This window comes from Mytilus edulis, chromosome 5 (genome assembly GCF_963676685.1).
Source record: "Mytilus edulis chromosome 5, xbMytEdul2.2, whole genome shotgun sequence".
Lineage (NCBI taxonomy): Eukaryota > Metazoa > Mollusca > Bivalvia > Mytilida > Mytilidae > Mytilus > Mytilus edulis.
In genome coordinates this window covers 12,716,741-12,732,778 of record NC_092348.1, presented here as the reverse complement: position 1 = coordinate 12,732,778, position 16,038 = coordinate 12,716,741, and the positions used below count along the sequence as shown (strand labels likewise).

The following is a 16,038-nucleotide window of genomic DNA, read 5'->3' as shown; positions in this document are numbered from 1 at the left end:
CCGTGTACTTAATAGTGCTTTTAGAGTACGATAAATCATATTTAAACGGCTCGGTTTCTATCTTTAACATTAGTATAGCTTAAATAGATATAAAATCGTCCGAAATAAAGATCAAATCAAAGTAAAACATAGTTTTTGAGTTCTGTAGAATTCACCCCATTCTAAATAAGGAATCGTATCGGAAAATTTCCGAGTCGTGTCAAATTTTCACAGTCCAGTTCACAATGAAACCCTTCCTTTGCTAAAAAGCAAAAAAAATATCCATTTATTGACACAGATGCATAGTCTATCATGTATTTACTACATAGCAACTATGTAGTTAAACACTTAAATGAAGATACAGTTGTATTGCCGCAGTGGGAAAACGAAAAGATAAAGTTTACAGAAGACTGGTCGATGAATATAAAAAAAATGAAAACATCCCATTTGAAAATACAAAAGATCATAAGAGTTGCTATAAATATTTCAAAAGTAAGCACAACCTATCATCTTCTGTTTTGTCTGTACAAAGACTTTGTACCAATTCTACCGACCAGTCTCTTCTCATATACCAACGAGGGCAGTAGATCTACAACTCATTCTGATTTGTCTGTTTGTATGTTTTGCAAATGTATAAAGCCTATTAGCAAGTTACACAACTTCATAAGGTATCCTCTGAGGAGCAAACTCAAGCTGTTTTGAGTGTTACTACATATATCTCCTACAATGATCTGATTTACAAAATAACTCATGATAATTTTACTATTAAATCTTTATACCATCGAGCTTGCATCGCTAAATATTTGCTACAAAATTTGAAATCAGAAATTAAAGAGCTATTTAGTTCTGAACATAAAACAGCTTTTACTAACATTTCGACGATTAAAGATGGTTAACAACTTTAATTATTTGATTAGTGAACCGGGCTTTATTTCTGCCAGAGGATCGCCGCCGAGAAAACTACACAACATATGATCAGCTTCAACAAAAACTAAAAAACCATGGTCAATTTATAGTTACATGTATACAGCTTCAACAAGGCCAAGGTGCATCCAATATTGGATACAATAGCTCTATAATTTTGTCTTATGCCGTAATGACGGAAAATTACCCGTTTAAAATGACTGTGATATACGGTCTGTCAAAATTAAGGATCTGAGCAGTGACTGCGAAACTAGTTGCAAGCACTTTATGCAGCTACTAGTATTTTACGGAAGCAGATATAGGGTAGAGTTGTAATCCAATCACCTTATCCATTATCTAAAAACATTTCACTGGATTATTCAATTGAAATTATGCCATCTGCTTTAAAAACATTTCTGTATTGTCTTAAGCTTTTAGATGATGACACATCTGCGGCAGTTAATAGACGTATGGCTTTAGTAGAATGTATATTATCTATAAATATTTTTTTTACTCTTTTTCATTTAGGTTTATCACTACAAATGCACCGTATTTATGGACACACCTTTGATAACTATCAACAAGTTTGACTGCATGATCAGGAGATTAATAGAAACAATAAAAATGGGGCATCCATTCTACATGGCATTACTATATTTTTCTTCTGGGGGTTAAAATTTTATCCAAGACAATGTCGACCTAACTACAGAAACAATAACAGAAAAGGCAACATCGGTCCGGTATGATGTCATTCAACTTTCTACAAGATTTGATCTGTTCACGCATTGGTATAGGTATAGGGGGAGGGTTGAGATTTCCAAAAACATATTTAACCCCACCGCAATTTTGCGCCTGTCCCAAGTCAGGAGCCTCTGGCCTTTCTTAGTTTTGTATAACTTTTATTTTAACTTCTTGACGTCCATTATCATTTCAAACTAGTACATTTTTGTGTAGGGGCCAGCTGAAGAACGCCTCCAGATTTGGGAGTTTCTTGCTGCATTGACGACCCATTGGTGGTTTTTTGCCGTTGCCTGCTTTTAAGCGCGTTGGTGTCTCTTTCACAAATCCCTCATGTCCATTCCAAATTTTTAATTCAATCTGTATATAGTAGATCTTGTGTCCGCTTTGAGCAAAACCTCTACTGTACTGATATATGCCCATGCCAAGGAAGTTGTCTTTGTATGGATATGTTGGCCGATAAGAATGATGAGATTACAAGTTTAAATGAAGCTATAATATTCCGATATCGCAATATTCCGACACCTAAATGGTCCAACATCCCATTGGTCCGACGTTTCGATCATTTAGGTTATACGCTAACGGGATTTTAACATCAGAAAGCCAAATAAAAGGTTCAATATTAGGATAGCCTTGTCCTCCGTTTGAAGCGGTGAAACAAGATAAAAAGAAAGTAATACTTAGTACCAAAGTAGCCGAACGTCATCACTAGCGTAATTTAAAAAGAGTACAAACTACATTGTCAAGTGTTGTTTGATTAATTATACATCTCAAGATACACGGCGGCCGACTGAAGTAAAATCAAACACAGTTTGACGTACAATGAGTGATCATATTTTCCTTGTGATGTTTTATATTAAAACTATCAATTTGTTGATATAAATATACTAGTAGCACTTTACTCATTTTAGTTATGTTTGTTAGTACTCTTATCATATCTGATTTAGTGATGTATGAGTTGTTAATGTCTGTGTCATTTTGGTCTTTTGTGGATAGTTGTCTCATTGGCAATCATACCACATTTTCTTTTTTATATATCAACATATTGCACTACAATAATAAAAGAAAATCTGCTCTATGGTTGTCTGATCTTGAAGCGGTTGGTAGGCTTTCAAACTAACAGGAGACCATACGCTTCCTCAATTTTAATGAACAGCTCATCATGGGACTTTTTTAAACAATTAAAAATACGTCGTATGTTATATTTTCCTCTTGCTTCAAATATTTTGTTTCGGATTATTTATATCAAATTTGCAGATATATGTTGGTAAATACGTGCAATCAAATGATATGGAGGTATTATAAGATTTAGATAATGCAATGGCGACTACAGATACATTTGTGTGACTTAAATGGTTGATTTTCAAAGACTCCGAGAGAAAACGTTATGTAACATGTGTTACCGTTAAAATCAACCAAAATTAATTAATATTATGATAGAATAATATTTTCCTAACAGTAATACAGCATTCCTATAAAATTGTTTCGTTTTTGCATTTGTTTTGACTCGATTTTACAACTGGTGGTGTATGGGAAAGAATGATTCGTACGACACGCAAAATTCTCAGGGCTCTTGCAAATGAACAACTGCTTACCGATGAACAGTTACTAACCTTTATGGCTGAAGCCGAAAGAATCGTCAATGATAGACCGATAACAGCAGTCAGTAATGATTCTCGAGATTTGCCAGTTCTCACACCGAATATGTTATTACTAATGAAAAACAACACTTCAATACCGCAAGGGGTGTTTGACGAGAAAGATGTGTATGCTAAAAGGTGGTGGAAGCAGATACAATACTTAGCCAATGTATTCTGGAGACGTTGGTTACGTGAATATTTGCCAACTTTACAACAGAGAAATAAATGGCAAAGAGAACAACGAGATGTAAAGATTGACGACATTGTAATCGTTGCAGATGACCATACATCGACACAAGCACCAGTGATGTAGTTAACATCAATTTTGAGCATGCAGATAATGTACTTTTGCAGCAGCAGTTAGAGCGACTTTGGACCACTGATTTTCTCGATCAGCCTAGCACGGAGAAAGTATGCATGTCTCTGGAGGATAAACGCGCCTTGAAAACAATGGAGTCAACAATAGCCTATGAAGATGGACACTATAAACTCGGATTACCGTGGCGGGATGAAAATGTAAAATTGCCGAATAATTTGCCTTTAGCACATGCTCGATTAAATCAATTACACCGCAAATTGTCACATGATCCGAAGCTGCATGAGATGTACACAGCAACGGTAAGTGATTATATACAAAAAGGATATGCAAAGGAAGTTACTGGTGTAAGTAATGAGTCAAGTCACATATGGTACCTTCCACACCACCCTGTCACAAATGAACATAAACCCGGAAAGGTGAGAGTAGTCTTCGACTGTGCAGCCAAATTTAAAGATGTTTCGCTAAATAGCCGATTATTACAAGGTCCAGACTTTATGAACAGCTTGGTAGGAGTTCTAATGAGATTTAGACAAGACCACATTGCATTAGCTGCTGATATAGAGGCTATGTTTCATCAAGTCCGCGTGAAAGACGATGACTGTGATGCTTTACGATTTTTATGGTGGCCTAATGGAAACTTAAAAGTACAGCCAAAATGTTACCAGATGCAGGTTCATCTGTTTGGTGCAACATCATCGCCCAGTTGTGCCGCATACGCATTGAAAAAGACAGCTATTGACAACGGTGAGTTATTTGAAACAGAGATAGCATCAACCGTAGAGAGAAACTTTTATGTAGACGACCTCTTGAAGTCAGTGGACACGGAAGAAAGGGCCGTTCAGCTTGCAACGGATTTACGAGAAATTATGAAACGTGGTGGATTCCGATTAACGAAGTGGTTAAGTAACAGTAAAGTCGTTATAAACGAAATACCGAATTCGGAACGAGCACCTTCAGTTGAAATTTTGAAGTCAAACACAGCTTTGCCGACCGATCGCGCACTAGGCGTAATATGGGACGTAAATGATGATGCCATCAAATATAAAGTCAAACTCGAGGAGAAGCCGCTGACAAGACGCGGAATAACTTCTACGGTAAGTTCGATATTTGATCCACTGGGACTCATAGCGCCAATCATTTTAAAAGGGAAGATTATATTACAAGATCTAAGTAAACAGCCAATTAAGCTTGGATGGGACGATCCTATACCAAAAGAAAAAGAAGAAGAATGGATAAAATGGAAATCGACACTGCCAGAAATTGAAAATATATCAATACCTAGATGCTTCAAGACAAAAGACATGAAAGAAATATCTGATGCTCAACTTCATATATTTAGCGATGGTTCTGAAATTGGTTATGGAGCATGCGCTTACTTACGTCTAGTAGACACTAATGGAAAAGTGAACTGTTCACTTATTCTGGGAAAATCTCGTTTAGCGCCATTAAAACAGACAACGATTCCCAGACTAGAGTTATCAGGTGCCGTTGTTGCTTGCAAACTTTACGAAATAATTAGAGACGAATTAGAGATTAAGATTGACAGCGTAGTATTTTGGACCGACTCTATGATAGTACTTGGATACATTAAGAATGAATCTCGTCGTTTTAAAACATTTGTTGCAAACAGATTAAGCAGCATTCACGAGTTGACATCACCAGGTCAGTGGCGATATGTAGATACAAGATCAAATCCTGCCGACATAGCATCTAGAGGCATTCTTGCAACAGAAAATAAACAGATCAAATTTTGGCTCCATGGACCAGAATTCTTGTTGAAAGACTCGTATGAATGGCCGAAACCAAAAGCTTTATCAACGGTAGACGAGCAAGACATTGAGATCAAAAGGGTCGTTATGATTAACTCAACTACAACTGATTCGATACGCGATATAATTACATACTTTTCAAACTGGCAAGTATTACAACGGACTGTAGCATGGCTAATCCGTTTCAAGAAATATTGTATACGTCGTTTCTTAAAACGAGACGACGAAATAAAGACAGACAGCTTAAATGCTGATGAATTACAGGAAGCAACAAGATATATATTGATACATGTACAACAAGAATCATTCTTAAATGAAATCAAAATGATTGAAAAGCAAAATCCTGTTAAGAAAGATAGTCGTTTAGCATCTTTAAATCCTGTTATGCATGATGGGTTATTGCGCGTCAAGGGACGTCTCAACTTGTCACTAAGCAAATGTCCGGTCATTATACCAAATTCTCATCACGTGACCACTTTGATAATCAGGTCGTTTCATGAACAAAATGGTCATACAGGGATGGCACAAGTGCTAGCATCATTACGGGAAAAGTATTGGATTTTAAAAGGACCTAGTACTGTCCGAACAGTTTTGAACAGGTGTGTAAGATGTAGACGATATCAAGCACCGCTTTGTTTTCAGAAGATGGCTTCTGTTATAGACGATCAGAAAACTCCTGATAAACCACCATTTACCTTTGTTGGAATAGACTACTTTGGTCCATTAAATGTTAAAGTTGGACGTTCAGTCGTTAAAAGATACGGTTGCCTTTTTACATGTCTGACAACAAGAGCTGTTCACATAGAAGTAGCTCATAGTTTGACTACAGATTCCTTTATTTCTGCTTTCCAACGTTTTACGAGCAGGCGAGGCATACCTGAAAAGGTGTATAGTGATAACGGGACAAATCTTGTCAGTGGAGAATCGGAACTTCGGAAATATATTGATCAATGGAACAAAACAAAAATATCCAGTTACATGTCACACAAGGATATTAATTGGACTTTCAATCCGCCAAACGCTAGTCATCGTGGTGGTGTATGGGAAAGAATGATTCGTACGACACGCAAAATTCTCAGGGCTCTTGCAAATGAACAACTGCTTACCGATGAACAGTTACTAACCTTTATGGCTGAAGCCGAAAGAATCGTCAATGATAGACCGATAACAGCAGTCAGTAATGATTCTCGAGATTTGCCAGTTCTCACACCGAATATGTTATTACTAATGAAAAACAACACTTCAATACCGCAAGGGGTGTTTGACGAGAAAGATGTGTATGCTAAAAGGTGGTGGAAGCAGATACAATACTTAGCCAATGTATTCTGGAGACGTTGGTTACGTGAATATTTGCCAACTTTACAACAGAGAAATAAATGGCAAAGAGAACAACGAGATGTAAAGATTGACGACATTGTAATCGTTGCAGATGACCATACATCGAGAGGACAGTGGCCATTGGGCCGAGTAATTGAGGTCATTAGGAGCCGCGATAGTCTTATACGTAGTTGTGTGATCAAAACAAAAGAGTCAAAATTTTTAAGACCAGTAACTAAATTATGCATACTTGAATGTTCTCAATAGAATTTACAATAATTAATTGATATTTTATTAGTTTTTTGTGTGATGACAATTTTAAGAAATGTCATGGTGGGGAGTGTTAGATTTGAAATGTAATTCCAAATTGTTGGGTTACTTCATTTATTATTACTGAAGTTATTTATTTTATTTGTAATACTTGTAGATACGATTTTTGGGTATTTGCGCATACATGTAACGTTGCGCTCTTATGAATTGTTATATTTCCCGTTTTTAAAGTTTTATGACGTTTAGCCTTTTACGTACGTTAGTTACGTTGTCTAGTTTTTATTCATTGCAAATTATTTGATATTCGGAGACACATCGTTATTTTTATAGAGAGATCATAATCGGTAAGAGATAATTTATGTACATTTTTAAGAACACTATTTATTTAAGGAAGAAATATGAAGAATTGTAAAAGTATTTATAAAGTAATATTTATTCAATTAACTTTTAATTTAACAAGTTATTCATTAAGCGTGAAAGAAAGTGTTTCTTATTGTTTGTTTAGTATTATGATTTTAGTGTTTTAAGTTATATTTTTACTTACGATGTATGTTTATGTGTATTTGTATTCTATTGTAGAGAATCGGTTGATATGATATAAAGTATAAGAAGCCAAAATTAAATGTAATTTTGAAGAAATAAAAGATACTTATAGACCGCATACTCGAGTTATCGCCTTATTTATAATTTGATGCCTGAATGATGTGATCCGCTACAGGAAGTATCCGTGAATTGAAATTGCACCCATGACCTTTGACCTCGATTTTAAAAAAATGCACCATAATTTCTTTTGACGACCGGGATATTTAGAAAGTACACATTCTTAGCTTTCTAGTGATATATAATTTAGCCGTGTGTTAGGTAGGTGCATTAAAAATGTAAATTTGGCTCTCATATCACTCGCCTATAACGGTAGCCAGGAAGAATCTGATCTTATTTAGTCAGTTCAACTTGAAAAAAACCCAGTAATTATGATCGACTAATTACTGGTCTCAGATAGATAAACCTCGAAAAAAACATTAGATAAACTTGGGATTCCCTCCAGGGTAGACGACAAAAAAACAAATATCAAGAATTTCATAAAGTGTGTCTGTAGAGATCTCAGAATACATAGCTCTGAGATCACATCATTTACAAATAATATGTAATTGTATACATGTCTCTGTTCAAAATAAATGGCATGGATGTAAGTGCTATACATCAAATAGCTGTACTGAAATAAATTGATATTATATGAACATGTACATAAGTTATAATGATAGATCCATGTTGGTACAACGAGACGACAATATCATGAAAAAGTCACTTGTATACATTTCTCTTTAATAGAGAAACATTATTACAAACATAGATATGACCTCTCTGAGAGAATGATTCTATTTACTAGTGTACCGACTGAGAGGCCAACAAACCCTAGATACTATATGACTATCTGCTATTGAAGTATTATCTAGACAATGTTAGACGAGAGAGGGTTCCCTCCCCTCACTCAATGTGAGACTATAACGTAATATAATAAAAGCCCATTATTATACATCCTTCTTTTTATATGCATGGGAAATGATTTATATAGGCTGAGCCTTTATCCAACCCCTTTATTTCATTTGTATGAATATAATTGTTTTGAAACAACTTAGGTTCGTTTATGGCCCTATATTTTTACCGATATAGACAATAAAAAGAACTTTCTTATTGTCCAAGACTATATATTGAAAACTAAGAGATTCACATAATTATTCTTGTTGGCCCAACAACATGTCACCCAATATTAAAAATACTATCTGCATTATATTTTAATTTCCATTACATTTGATTTCTTTTTCCATGATATTATATTATATAATTGTACATTTTCTGTCCATTGTAATTGATTTTGCCATTTAAAAGGAGAGGAATTTGTATAAGTGACTTGTCACTTGTTTTCCAATCCATTGTATTGTATTTATGTTCGCATTTATTTATCTGTTTCTGAATAAAATATTGTTTACACTAATTTTTATGATTTTTTTTACGCCATTTAAGTGGAAAATTCCGGTCTAATATGGTAATTGTCTGAAAATAAATTAAAACTATCCCTGGATTTAATAGATCAGTTTTAATTGTTTTGTCATCAAATAAGCTATAGCTATGGAGTTTCGGTATAGTATCAAGTCGTCGGAATTCCAATGGGGACTAATTGTGCACCACTTAATGCAGACCTGTATCTGTATTGTACGAATCCTATTGTTTTGTCTAAAATCAACAAAGACCGATGTAAACAACATCTGATAGAAAATTGAATAACAGTTTTAGATATTTGGATGATTTTCGACTGCAGTATGTACACTAATGAGGTTTGTACCGCCGGTCAAACTGCTTAGTTTAAATAAAGCTTATATTAACACTGAACACTATAGAATATCTTTAAAGGTGCACTAGCTGTCAAATTAACTTTCAACAATTTCACTCAAATTCTCATATTTGATTATAACCAAGTAAATCCAAATCATAAACTGAAAAAGTCTAAAATAAACAATTTACAGGGCATGGGCTCGATACTATTTAGTTTCGTTTCGTTTGTATTTTCGTCTTGACTCCATCTAATTAACTATCGAGCAGTTGACCTCCGAAGACCTCCGATGGTCATATAAGTGATATAAACATAAATATAGATGGAAAGAGAAAGGGAACTCGTGTACTTGGATTGATTTTTTTTCATATTGTAGATTAGAAATATATGTTAATCATCTTTTTTACCAATATAGTGTGGATAGAATCGATCATTCAAATGGTTTACCTTTGTTTCACTTTCAATGTTGACATTTTTTTCCTTTAAATAACCGAACACACACATTGTGGTATCCATCTCTCTAGCTAAGAGGTTAAATTGAAGTTCATAGGAATACGGATTAAATTAGGTCGAATTATTCACTTGCAAGTGAGTAATTCATCATCGATGGTTCTTATATTAATTTGACAATATTTAACCATGCCGAAGTATTATTTCACTATTTCATCAATGATTAAAAAATATATATATCATACTTTAGATTTAACATATTTCGTAGTTTAATAGTGTCCCTTTAATGGGAAGCTATAAATTTCATATATCAACATTTTTTTTACAGATATCAGAAACACTTTTAAGGGCAATGTCCAGTTGTTTTAACTTTGATAGTTATTGTAAAATGTTTTATTCTGTAAAGTGTATCATAAGTCAGATTTTTATGACTGTTATAGATGTTTTGTGACTATCAAAATGAGACACTTTGATGAAAAAAATACTACAAATTAATTCATTTTTGGTCGCAGTTGTGGGAAATACCCTCTTCGCCACCCGGCACCACCCCCGCAACAAAATAATACCTCAATATCTGACTTTATGATATCTATTAGTTATTGAGAAGCTCCTGAAATATTTCATAAATCCCAGTAATTCGATTTCAAGATATAATGTTATAGTACAGTTTGAATTGATTACTTATTTTAATAAACAGTATTTGCATATATTTGTTTATGCAGTGCCCAAATATTAAAGAAGTTCACAGAGTAACCAATCATCAGTGCGGAACTTTAGAAAACCCTGGAGGTAAATACCTTAGTGTATAGAAAATCAAAGTTATGTCATACGGTATACTCTGTCAGAGTCAATCAATAAGTCAATGCATGAATAAATATATACAAATACTATGTATTTGAATAAATAATCAATTCAAGCTGTACTACAATTTAAATGGAGATTGAAGTCAAAAATTATTACACAAAAGATAGATATAACATATGAATCAAGTGAAATTATGAATTTTCCAAATTTTGTATACAAATTCCAATGCCTCCCATCGATCTTTCAAGAGAAAAGTAGCAAACTTTTAAGAATCGTTTAACTTTTGAGGCAGAATTTGTTTTATTTGGCCGTTATTGTCCGTTACGATTTTTGAAGAAGAATCGTTTGGTAAATAGATAGAACATAATGTATCTAAACTGGACCCCTGTTGTGTTCACTTATCGCTACACTGACAACAGGTATGGCCTAAATCCCGTGGTCAGAATTCTGACCACGGGATTTAATAATTCGACGAGACTAGTACATCATGGGCTATGTTTAATTATGTATTATGCTGATAGCAAATCAAAGAAAAATTAGCACATTTATTACCCTACTGAGTTCTTAAGGGAATAAAAGATGCCGTCTCAGTTTGTCAAGAACATGTTAACACGCTCGTTGGTCATTTATCTGCGCTACTACAGATACTTGTTTATTTTGCGGCATCGCAGTATTAACATTTGAGGTCAATTTCCTATCACTTTAATTGGCCAATTTTATTAGCGAATCGTTGAATTTCTAAGACTCATCCAATTAATGCCAATGTGACAATAGCTCCAACCCGTTCCTTCGGTGCGAAGCTATAGATAGAACGGCGGACCAGTTTAATAATGTATCCTGGTTCTTTTTATGTTTGAAATTGAGGAACCAGTGCGTACTTTCGATTTGTGAGTTTGCATGTGACACAGATTACACATGATACAGACGACAACAGCAGAAGAAAACTGGAAATGTTGACTTTTATTCCTAGTATATGTGTATTTTCCTTTTTGACTTTGTTGCAAACTCGTTCAAGTTTTCAGACATCGAGCGCTTCAATATTATCCAGACTTTATTCACAAACACTATCGGTCATTGATGGTCATTTCGGAAACTCCTACACAAATCAAACAAATGAGAATTCAACAATCATATACAAATTCGAATACAAAGAAATAGAGAATAAGGTACGTTTGTTACGGTCACATATAAGCTATAAGTATTGTCATAGAATTTAATATTAAATCAGGCTTATTTGTTTACAGAGCTTCTAATATTCTAGAAAACACCTGCAATGTCGCGAATCCTACCTGTGGAACCGTAGCTCTTAATCCTGATGATATTTTTTTTTACTATTTGCAGACCTCAAATAGTGAAACAATGACACAAGGACCTAAGAGCTACGGTTCCACAGTTACGCAGATCCAACATTGACGATCTGTTACTTAATTAGGTGACAGAATAATCAACATGACGATAGTGGTCACTAAGCAGTAGAAGTCAAAGTACATACCTTATTTTAAGCCTAGACTTTCAGGAGGGTCTGGATGGGGGGTCTGTTATTCTGTAAACATTTAATTTTCACCCCTTTTTTCTCTTATCTTTAAAAAAATAACCCCTTTTTTCTCTAATCTTCTAATAATTAACCCCTTTTTTCTCTAATCTTCATTTTTTTTTGCCCGTTATTCTCTAATCTTCATTTTTTTGCCCGTTATTCTCTAATCTTCATTTTTTTAAGGGCATTATTCTTTAATCATTTAACCCCATTCAAACCCTCTTTCAGTATCAGAAATCTGATAAAGTCGTGCTGATTATCATATTATAAGATGCATAGTTTTCTCTGCTATCAAAATCTTTCTGTTTGAACCATCGATCCTGGTTTTCTTACCACAACCGGAAAATTCATGTGATAAAGATTGAATTTAGTAGTAAAATTATAAATCCCTGTACGAAGTTCATGACCTCTTTGTTTTAGTATTATAGATTTCACAGCAGTACATTGACTGAGCATGATGATGCATGATAGCCTATATGAGGCTTAAATTAAAATATTGTTTGTTTGCAGTTTACCGACCGACCCTTGAAAATCCTCCCGACTGTGAAAATTTTATTGCTTTAAATTTGAAGAATTTTTTTTTAATACTTCTATTGACGCGATCCGGAACTTTGGGTCCTTTCCGGAAATGATTTAAAGTCTGGGTCAATTACGCATATCAAGTTCGTTTTTTCTTTGCTTCCCGTCAAGTGTTCATGTGACCATTTAATGATAAAGCACATGGAAATTGTTTACAGGTATCCATGAAGTCACGGAGGAGTACTTTACGCTGTCGTCTCGTGTCAATTTTAAGACAAATAACAAACAAAAAAGTTTATTAGTAAACTGTTTATACAGATTCAGGCACATGTAATGATCTGTGATGATATCATTGACGATGATGCAGCGGATAAAATAAATAAAATAAATAAAGCCAATAGTATACTTGGGCTGATTAACCGAACTTTTAACTTTAAAGATCAATATACATTTTTAAGACTATACGTTGCGTTGGTACGACCACACGTGGAATATGGAAATACAATATGGAATCCGCATTTAAAGAAAGATATTAATGCTGTAGAAAAAGTGCAGATGAGAGCAACTAAATTAATTCCTGATATACGACATTTAAGCTATGAAGACAGATTAAAAGTATTTAAACTACCTTCCCTAACTCACAGAAGGCGAAGAGGTGATATGATACAAGCTTTCAAAATATTAAAAGGAATCGAAGATATATCTTATGAAAGATTTTTTACTGTCATCAGTACAAATACCCGTGGCATAATTGGAAATTAGCAAAACCTAGATGTAACACTTCTTTTCGATTAAGACATTTCTCACAACGAATTATTAATGATTGGAATAACCTACCAGTTGAAGTTATTTCATCAAAAACTGTGGAAGCCTTTAAAATTAGTATAGACCGTCATTGGGAGTCAGTCATGTATCAGTTAAGTAATTGATGAGGACACAAATAGTTTTCTATATAACTTTTTAATTGTGTGAAACATTGCACCAAATCATGCAGGATTGATGATTGTACATATCAGTTTTGAAAGTGTACCAAAATATGGTGGGCTAAAAAGGATAGGATCCTTCCATATGAGCCCCACAACGATCTTACAGGTTTCTTACAGGATATTCTTAACTGACACGATAACCATTCTGTCTCAAACAAATCGGGTACAGAATCTGTGGAGCCTGACTTTAAGGAACCAATTTCAGTGGTTAAATAATTCGACAGCAGCTTGAAGTATGGCATATTTTCTACAAATCGTTGTGAAGACGACAAAGATGAAACCACTCCTCCGTGACTTAAATCTTCATGGATATCTGTAAACACGCCTGTACGGAGGGAGGGCTCATTTGAAATGTTAATGGATATAGATCATGCCAAATCAATAAGAAGCAACCCTAACTACACAAAGATGTAGAGAAAATGAATGGTTAGCTTGAAAAATAAATATACTCTCTCTATCTTAAATCTATCTTCGATTGCAATGAGTATGCTCCTTTAGGATAAGGGGGGCTGCCCCACTCGTTGCAATTATTCTCTTTCTTACAATATTAAATATACCCAAACTGTGTGGCCTGTGTGAATTCAATTAAAACATGTCCTTAGAAGCTATGCTGCCAATTTTTTTTATGCATTAAAAGCATTTCAGTACAGACCATTTACTTTTAATGGGGTGCTATGGATTTCACCCCAAACTTTAGATTTCTTTGGTTTTCATTAAAGCCTGGCAAATATATAACCTTATCACATATAATTAAATATTGTTAGAAATATGAAAACAGTCGAATGTCTTAATACTTTTTTTTCAAGTTGCCTTTTTTTCAATTGAGAAAGATTCAATGGTTATTTTTTTTTTTCATTAAAAATACACTCTTTAATACATTGTCTTATAAATCTTTAATATCTACATTTTTCTGATGAAAATACTCTACTCATGAAAACATTCTAGTCAAGAAGCATACATGTCTGAATATATTTCTTTAGAACAGTTCTAGTCATAATGACATTCCTTGTTTATAAGTGTTCCAGTATTTAATAATTATACCATATTTTATGTCATAAATTGGATAATAACACTATGTTAAAGTTTCAGTTTAGGTTAAAAAAGTTTTTTATCTGAAAATGCCTGTTCATGTGATGTTGGTTTTCAGTCCAGTGTTTGTTGTTTTAAAATGTTTTTTTTTTCTTCACAAGAAACTTGGTTTAGTGTAACTGCTTGTTTAAACTGTATTTTGACTGATAAAATAAAATATTTTTCCTACCTACCGACCCTTCAGTCTGAAGGTACAGTCGGAAAACTGCAAACAAACATATTTTTAAGGTTGGCCTGACACAGATCAAGAACAGTTTCAGAATTGGGTTATTTTCTTTAGAATTGGCGTTTTCTGTGGAAAAAAGATTGTTTCAAAGACGTACAAATTTAGGAAGTACAAAACACTACATTTATAAGTCATATCACAATTATTTCAGACTTTGAATGATTTCAGAGAAGTCTTGGCTCAAAAAAATCGATCTCTTCCTTTAGTAGTATAGAATCATAGAAGCTATAATAATTAGTTCATGAAGAAAGTTAGCTGCAGAACCATAACTCTTATGGTCCTTATTAAATTTTTTGATGTTTGCTGACCAAAGAAATGGTCACTGAATTGTCAAAAAATATTAAAAGGACCCAAGAGCTACTGTTCCATAGCTGGAAGAAAGTGAACTAGTTTATATTTTATATTAGAAGTTGTAATTTAGAGGTTATAGCAACAGTCACAGTGTAGGAATGTATTAAGAAACAAGTCAACTGGGAGAAGTCTATATAACAAGTTACTTGAGTTTTGAGTTTGATTACAAATGTAACTTGTGTCTCATCCCTTTTGCATATTTAAGCTGAACAAGTCAATTTGTCTGTTCCTATGAATTACATTATTTTATGATTTATTGTTAGATATGTTTAGCAACATTAATTTTGTGAAATATGATCCAAAATTTCTCATTAATCCACATTACTAGTCCCCCCAATCCTCCCTATATATTGCTCCTTAATCTATTTAGGGACTATGTTGTGAATACTAAGATACTTTCCCTTTTGGGGCCCGAACCAAACGCTGAAAAGATACAGTGCAAATGAAGCATCTGTTTTACACTAATCAGAGATCAGTAAGGGGCCCAAGATATGTTAACCGGTTCTTAGTTAGAAGTATAAACTGAACAAACACAGGTTTGGGACAAAGAACCACAGTTTAATATTTTCTTTGCATATCAATAAAGCAATACATGTAAACATAATTACAAACAAAGCAAATTCCAGTTGAAAATCTGTGGTACTCCAAAGTAAAACCCCAAACCTGTGTAAAGGTAGAAAGTAGGACATGCGTTAGAAAATGCTAAGACTGATCCCATAGAAAACTAAAGAAAAAAAAACTTGACCTGTCATGACTGTGTGCCTGTAAGCCTAAAGATGAGAAAGCGGAGAGAAAGACAGGACATGTGAGGAACA

The 16,038-nt window shown here is 34.0% G+C and overlaps 2 protein-coding genes across 3 annotated transcripts in view; both read left to right on the top strand.

Moving 5' to 3' along the window:
* Positions 1–3,553: 3,553 nt before the first annotated feature.
* Positions 3,554–7,596, top strand: LOC139522994 (uncharacterized). Its single transcript, XM_071316697.1, has 2 exons — positions 3,554–7,279; positions 7,515–7,596. Exon 1 carries the CDS (start codon positions 3,678–3,680, stop codon positions 6,930–6,932), a length of 3,255 nt encoding a protein of 1,084 aa, XP_071172798.1. The 5' UTR covers positions 3,554–3,677; the 3' UTR covers positions 6,933–7,279; positions 7,515–7,596.
* Positions 7,597–11,385: 3,789 nt separating this feature from the next.
* LOC139522992 (SID1 transmembrane family member 1-like) overlaps positions 11,386–16,038 on the top strand; it is a 34,386-nt gene continuing 29,733 nt past the window's right edge. For both annotated transcript variants that reach the window (XM_071316696.1, XM_071316695.1), the window contains exon 1: positions 11,386–11,684. In XM_071316696.1, coding sequence (XP_071172797.1) covers positions 11,469–11,684 — 216 coding nt within the window. In that variant the 5' untranslated portion in view covers positions 11,386–11,468. The remainder of the gene's footprint in view (positions 11,685–16,038) is intronic.

Excerpts from the sequence above, each read along its gene's own strand:
- LOC139522994 (XM_071316697.1), top strand. The coding sequence starts at position 3,678 with ATGTCTCTGGAGGATAAACGCGCCTTGAAAACAATGGAGTCAACAATA.